Source organism: Lolium rigidum, chromosome 6 (assembly GCF_022539505.1).
Source record: "Lolium rigidum isolate FL_2022 chromosome 6, APGP_CSIRO_Lrig_0.1, whole genome shotgun sequence".
Classification (NCBI taxonomy): Eukaryota; Viridiplantae; Streptophyta; class Magnoliopsida; order Poales; family Poaceae; genus Lolium; species Lolium rigidum.
Window position 1 is genome coordinate 164,981,177 of NC_061513.1, and position 8,141 is coordinate 164,989,317.

Genomic DNA, 8,141 nt, shown 5'->3' on the forward strand with positions numbered 1-8,141 from the left:
AAACTAAGTCAGCTGGCCCGGCCCGCAAACTTAATGGGCGCGGCCCGCCAGGACGTGGCAGGCCTCGTGTGGGCCTACCATCTACCACGGGGTTTCGACGGTTAACGCCGTTAACCGCGACTAACGGCGTCCGCCACGTGTCGGCTTGCATGACGTCGCCAGTCAACGGGCTCCCGAAACACTTCTGCAACGGTCCGATTTTCCGTGGCGGAAGGGCGCCCAAGCGCGACGAACCGACAAAATCGTCGTAGGACTTTGCCTGACGCAGTTTCGACAACAGAACCCATATCGTCGGGTTAGGCCCATAGGCGACGAAAAATACCCCTTAGCGGACGATTTTGAGACGTTGTCTATCAGAACTTTTCTTGTAGTGAGTAGCACTAATATTACGAAATTTATCAGTATCCATAAAAACTTCAATGCATTTATAATCAAAGCTTATACCTGACTCTCTATCTTTGTCGTTCTCCCATCCTTCAGTATTCTCCTGGATCCGATCAAGAAGGTCCCTTTTAAACTCTTCTTTGTTGCGAGTAAATGATCCGAGAACAAGAAGTATCCGAGCAAAGTCTTATCTTGAAAAGACAATCTTGCATAGAAATTATCAATAATAATATTACCAGGAAGCTCATGAATGGGGCATTTGAGCATTAAAGACTTCAATCTCCCCCAAGCTTGGGCAATACTTTCTCCATCATGAGGCCAGAAATTATATATGCGGTTCCGATCTTTGTGAATTTCACTTGGAGGATAGAATTTGGAATAAAATAAAGGCACAATGTCCTCCCAATTAAGAGAATCCCTATTCTTCAGCAATTTATACCAGTGCGCTGCTTTACCAGACAGCGATATAGAGAATAGTTTCTTCCTCACTTCATCCATAACAATACCTGCACATTTGAATAACCCGCATAATTCATGTAAAAAGAGTAAATGATCACCAGGATGGACAGTTCCATCCCCTTCATAGCGGTTATCCTCAACACGTTCAATAATTTTCATAGGTATTTTGTATGGAACCTCGCTCTCACCTGGCGCCTCATCCACTACCCTTGCAGTAGTAGTAGATTTCCCAAAGAGGAATTCAAGAGAAGACCTCTCCATAATGATTTATAGCAACGGCAGTGAAATAAAAACAGCACGTACGGTAAAAAGTTTCCCTTACAAATTCCACTTACCGATAGCGCTTCACTCCCCGGCAACGGCGCCGGAAAATAGTCTTGATGACCCACAAGTATAGGGGTGTATCGTAGTACTTTCGATAAATAAGAGTGTCGAACCCAACGAGGAGCGAAGGTGTTGACAAGCGGTTTCGATGAAGGATTCACTGTAAATGCTCACGGACAAGTATTCGGGGGGTTTTGATATAGCAGATGAATAAAGTACAAGTAAGTAAAGTGCGAGAGAAATAATTGCAGCGAGTGGCCCAATCCTTTTTAGCACAAAGGACAAGCCGGTTTGTTTACTTATGATGACCAAACGTTCTTGAGGACACACGGGAATTTAGTCTAGTGCTTTCGCTTCATATAGCTGATTAATCTTCATTGTTTTGATAAGTGTTGTGTGGGTGAACCTATGCTAATGTACCGCCCTTCCTAGGACTAATACATACTTGTGATTATACCCCTTGCAAGCATCCGCAACTACAAGAAAGTAATTAAGATAAATCTAACCACAACCTTAAACTCTGAGATCCTGCTATCCCTCCTGCACCGATATACCAACGGGGGTTTAGGTTTCTGTCACTCCGGCAACCCCGCAATTAGCAAACGAATACAAGATGCATTTCCCTAGGCCCATAAATGGTGAAGTGACGTGTAGTCGACGTTCACACGACACCACTAGAAGAATAACACCACAACTTAAATATCACAACATTGAATACTAACCAACATAATTCACTACTAACATTTAGACTTCACCCATGTCCTCAAGAACTAAACGAACTACTCACGAGACATCATATGGAACATGATCAGAGGTGATATGATGATGAATAACAATCTGAACATAAACCTTGGTTCAATAGTTTCACTCAATAGCATCAATAACAAGTAGAAATCAACACCGGGAGAGTTTCCCCTATCAAACAAACAAGATCAAACCCAAATTGTTACAGCGGTGACGAGGTGCAGCGGTGGAGATGGCGGTGATGATGATGATGATGATGATGGTGATGATGATGGAGATGATGTCCAGCTCGATGACGGTGACGATGGCGTCGATTTCCCCCTCCGGGAGGGAATTTCCCGGCAGATTTCAGCCTGCCGGAGAGCTCTTTTCTCTCTGGTGTTCTCCGCCCCGCGGAGGCGGCTGTGACTCTTCGCGACTATCCTCTGGGGCTTAGGTTTTCGGGACGAAGACGTACGCGAAGAAAAGGAGGCGAGAGGGGGCTTTGGGCCCCCTCCTCACAGGGCGGCGCGGCCGGGCCTTGGGCCGCGCCGGCCTATGAGGTGGGCCCACCTCGGGTCCCCTCGGCTCCCCCTTCTGGCTCCCTTCGTCATCTGGAAAAATAGGATTTTTCATATAATTTCTGTCAACTGTTGATCTTCCGAAATATTGCATTCTGACGGTGCTTTTTCCAGCAGAATCCTGGCTCCGGTGCGCGATCCCCAATTAATCATGAAACATGCAAAATAGATGAAATAACATAAGTATCATATCCAAATATGAAATATATCAATGAATAACAGCAAATTATGATATAAAATAGTGATGCAAAATGGACGTATCAGTTACCATTATCATTTAAAAGAACATCGAATATTTATTTTAAATAAGGGAACCATCTGAAATTCATGAAAATTTTGAGTTACATGATAATTCAAAATTAAGATGAATAAGTCTTTCTAATGTATTCTTAGTAGCTATGAATACATATTCCATAAAACCAAAGAGGTAAAATTTAATGTTTCGAAACATGGTGCTTTCTTGAGAACGATATTCTCGGCAAAGGTGTTGATTGAAGAAAGTGAAACTAATTAAACTATGGTTGTTGAACTTACCTCCAAACATCGAGTGGCGCAATGAAATGTGTTCCAAACCCAAACTATTCAAGTAGAGGAGAGATTGATGATTGTGATCATGCATCTCAAAATTATTGTTTTACTAAAATAGGTAGGATTCAAGAATACATTCTGCCTCTTCGCGGAATAGTATTCATGATTTATTTGTATTGAAATAAGACATGTCTACGAACTATAAAGATGCAATGTTAGATCTAGGTTCGAGTAATCACTTACGAGTCATGAAATCCTATATTGAGTTACATTTAAGGTTACAAGGTATTTTTATACTTGATCTTATCAAATAAAGATGTTATTTGATCTTCCTTGGAAGAAATGAAACATCAAGAAATACATAAAGCTCGATTTATCCAAAGTATGTTTTGACAAATTCAAAAGGTGGACTATAAATGTGTAGCGGTGCTTGAGCCATTAGGGTTTGAACTAGCAATTACTAAATTTTGTGAATTGATAAAAGATTGTCAAAACTGCATCTCCTTCAACATCTATATTGAAGAAGGATAGTAATTGGTACAACAAGCTAGTTTTGAAATCTTTTGGATGCTAGTGAGTCGTAGTTGGAAGTCTCAATTTGATGAATGATCAAAGTATTTTGGAATTACCCAAAATATCGAGAAGAGCTCTATTTTCAAGAAATTGAGTGGGAACTAAATAACCTTCCTAATCTTGTGTGTAGATGACACATTTGAATGGGAGATAGGTAGTTTTTTCCTAAATCTTTATATGAAGATGAAGAATTTTGAGTGGGAGCCAAGTGAGTTTCTTGGTCTCATATGTCATTGACATATTCGAGTGGGAGGTAATTCCGTTTTCCTGGTCTTATATGTGATTGACATATTTCAGTGGGTGCTTAACAACATTCTCATATGTAGATGACATATTGTGAATATTAAAGGTGGTACTAACGATTATTTAAGCTTGTAAATATTTCTATAGATAAAGTTAAACATTAAGGTCTATCAAGATAGATCGATACATTTAATAAGCATTAAAATTCGAATTACATTTCTGGTTTTAGATTCTAAAGAAGTTCAGAATAGAACAAGCCAAGAAGAATTTATTGCTTGTATAACTGGGTGCAACATTGAGTTAATCTCAATGCTAAGATTGCTGAATAAAAGAATAGGGACCTGCAACGCCCACTATGCCCCAGTCATAGAATTCTATCTTTTAACCATGTTGTGTAAAACGACATAATGTGACCCAAGTTCTTGGTCAGAAGAACATATACCAAAGTGATTTCTGAATAAATCACTGAACCAAAGTTAAGTTTATTCTTCAGTGTCTAGTGAGAACTGAGAATACACTTCTAATCTGTAATGTATGGTAAACTTGACCGTAAGATGTACGCTAGTGCAAGTTGTGACATTAACCTAGAAGATTGAAAATCTCACGCTGATAAAAGCCTTAAGTTGAAATAAGCATGGTTAGACATGAAAGTCACATTGGATGCGGTATCTTTAAATCTACATTAATACTGTAGTTTGGTTGTGGAAGTTTTCAGCTGAGTGGCTTTTTTAGTGTACATGACCAAGTGAGTATTCCATTGTGTATAACCTCATACTGAAACTGTGTCCTAACCTGATTCCATAAATCGCCATGTTCAAAATATTCATATTCATGTCCAGTACTATCAGATAGATTAAATTATAAGAACACTTTCCGCGCTATTGCATCCATGTGTACTCCTTTGACCTTCAGTAGTCGCTCTCTATGCAATGTACTCCTTTGACCTTCAGTAGTCGGCAACTGGCATTTTATGTTGTGCACTCTCACCGCGATGGTTACTACACATTTGCCAGCGTTTTCACCGAGTTCGCCATCGCGCACACACCAGCCTTCCTCCAATCATAAAGTTGAAAACGTCAGAGATTTGACTTATTCGACAAATGATTTGACCAATCATCATTTTGAAGTTTAGCTCTATCCGCCATTTAATTGGACCTGATATTTTTCTACTCCGGAAACTGAGTCGTCGCTCATCGATGCATATATAGATCTAGCTACGTGCGGCTATAAATACGCAAACGTAACTGCGCATCTTCCACACACTGCCAACCAACCCTCCATGCAAAGTGTTCTACATTGCTAATAGTAGTATTACTGTACAAGCGAGTAGAGCACAGGCTACTGACCGATCGGCGCCATGGACAAGCAAGGGCCAGCAGTAAAGCATACCCCGATCAAGTTCTCGAGCTGCCGCGGCGTCGCGTTTGAGATCAAGCCCTCTCAAGTCAGCCCCTTCGCTCTCGACGCCGCCGGTGCTGCTGAGCAGCCGCCGAATGACTCCAACGGCGGCCGGTGGGTCTGGTTCCCTCAGCCTATGAACCGCGAACACTCCTCCGCGACCTTGCGTTCGGCGCTCAGCCGGGGAACAAGCAGCCACTTCTGCGACCTCGATGACAGCGATGACGAAGACGCGGACGACGATGAATCCGTCGCGGCCGACGAGATCCACGACGACGAGGAGATGGCCTTGGCAACGGCAGCACCCGACGTTTCAAACGTGCGGAGCCGGAGCAGGAGGTCTCTCTCGTCGTCTGCTAAGCCTGTCAGGGCGGCGGCGGCGAAAGGGCACTCCCGGCTCGGCGTCATACTGCTCGACCAGGGCCTGTTCACCGTGTACAAGCGTCTCTTCATGATCTGCGTCGCGCTGAACGCGGCGGGGCTCGCTGCAGCGGCCACCGGCCACTTCCCTTACGCCAAGGGTCACGCCGCCCTCTTTGCCATGGGGAACATCCTCGCTCTCACGATGTGCCGCTCCGAGGCGGTGCTGCGAGCTGTCTTCTGGCTCACTGTCGCGCTCCTCGGGCGGCCATGGGTGCCTGTCACCATAAAGACAGGCGTTACGGCGATCCTCCAGTCTCTCGGCGGCATCCACAGCGGCTGCGGCGTGTCGTCGCTGGCGTGGCTGGTGTACGCACTCGTGCGGGCGCTCAAGGATAGCCACGTGACGCCCCGTGAGATCGTGGGCGTGTCGTCCGCCATACTAGCGCTCCTCGCGCTCTCGTGCCTCGCCGCGTTCCCGCTCGTTCGCCACCTCCACCACAACGTGTTCGAGCGCACGCACCGTTTCGCTGGATGGACAGCGCTCGCGCTGCTCTGGGTCTTCGTCGTGCTATCCGCCGGCTACGACTCGTTGACCAGATCCTACTCTGGTCTCACAGTCGCCTCCCTCGTTAAGAGCCAGGAGCTATGGCTCACGGCCGTCATCACCTTCTTAACCATCCTCCCGTGGTTCGCCGTGCGGCGCGTGCCGGTCACGGTCACCGCGCCCTCCACACACGCGTCCATCATAACCTTCCAGGGTGGTGTCAAGGCCGGCCTGCTCGGACGCATTAGCCGCTCCCCGCTCTCCGAGTGGCACGCCTTCGGCATCATCTCCGACGACAGGGACACGCACTCCATGCTCGCCGGCGCGGTCGGCGACTTCACCCGAGGCCTCGTCTCGGACCCGCCCAGCCACCTCTGGGTGCGCAAAGTCCACTTCGCTGGCTTGCCCTACCTTATCAGCATGTACCGGAGAGTCACAATGGTCGCCACGGGCTCCGGCATATGCGTGTTCCTGTCGTTCCTGATGCAACCAAGCTCCGCAGAGGTGTCTTTGGTGTGGGTGGCCAAGGGGATCGATGCCAACTACGGCGAAGGAATGAGTGCGATGGTGGCGAACAGCAAGATCCTTGCAGGGCGTGTGATCGTGCACGACACCGCTACGATGGGGCGGCCGAACGTCTCGGAGCTAGCCGTGGGCGCAGCGCGACGATGGAACGCGGATGCGGTGATAGTAACCAGCAACCCGGAGGGAAGCAGGGACGTCGTAAGCGGCTGCAAGAAGGCCGGTATCCCGGCATTTGGGCCTATCTGGGATTCTTGATGGCAAGTTTGGAACACTCTGTTTGTTTTAGAGGAAGTTCAGTGAAGTGTTAATTAATTGTAAGAACGCAGCAATGCACCATATAAGATTCTCAGTCATGCATGATTGATTGATACATGTTTGGTTTCTGTTCTGATGTAATCTGTGAAAAAATTGTTTTTGCTTCAATTTTCACCTGAAATCGACTTTCATATTCATATCGGGCATTACTATACGGTGGGTTATACTTTTATATCCGGAAATCAAAGTTTTAAATAACCAGCTATATAAACTTTTGGGAGACCTACCACTACAGCTATAACACTTAAAGGCTAAATGAGAAAAACCGTTAATAGCCGGCTATAGTCCTATTTAGCCTCTAATTAGTCTCTAATTTAGCCGCTAAGCCTCTGGTTTCTGAATTTCTCTTCTCATCTTTTTATTTCTTGTTTTCTCAATTCGTGTTCAATATGATTCGATAAAACTTGTGAGAAGAATAGCTGAATACTTATTTGCCTTGAACAGTTGAATAAGTTGTTGCTTGAATCGTGTTTGAGTCATAGTTTTCCTTTTTTGGTAAGGTATGACTGAAATTTTCGATAATTTGGAAAAAATAAGCTAAATGGACTAGCCTGGCTATAGCCTTTCTTAGCCTATGAAATATTGTGGCTAAATGAAATAGCTGGCTATTTTAGACTATGCTAGAAAGATTATATTTTTGGATAGTGTAATTGTGTTCCACTTTACTCTTGTGAAGCTAATCGCTTTATTTTTTTTCCATATTGCGAACAGGGTGACATTAGGTATGGGATGCCCGTTCCGGTAACCAATTTTTTCCGTCCTTTGCGCCATGGGATCGGCAATCCACATCCAAAACTAACATAACACACTTTTGTATTTTTTTGTTAGTCTTAAAAAAATCAACGAGTAATTCTGAGATTATCCACTGAAAACAAAAAATAAATATCCTGACCTTCTCGATATTTACCCTAAATATGTCACTGTGGTGATTTATAGAGCATTGCAACAAAGATACCCACCCACATGTAAAAACATATACTATTACTACAAAATCATCGCAACGCTATAAAGTAATGGTACAAACAAAATGGCTACACGACTTTTTGCTTCAGATCGATTTGTAAAAAATAATCATAAAAAATGTTAACAAAAATCACAATTGAGTACAAGAAAAAATTGTGAGTTTACCAGTAAAAAGTGGATAAGCAACAATGTTTTTGCTGTAGATGTGTTCCAAAACA

The 8,141-nt window shown here is 44.4% G+C and overlaps 1 protein-coding gene across 1 annotated transcript; it reads left to right on the plus strand.

Annotated features, from left to right (window-relative positions):
• The first annotated feature begins 5,172 nt into the window (after positions 1-5,172).
• LOC124663508 (adenylate-forming reductase 06235-like) lies at positions 5,173-6,900 on the plus strand. Its single transcript, XM_047201203.1, has one exon. The coding sequence runs from the start codon at positions 5,173-5,175 to the stop codon at positions 6,898-6,900; it is 1,728 nt and encodes a 575-aa protein (XP_047057159.1).
• Positions 6,901-8,141: the final 1,241 nt, after the last annotated feature.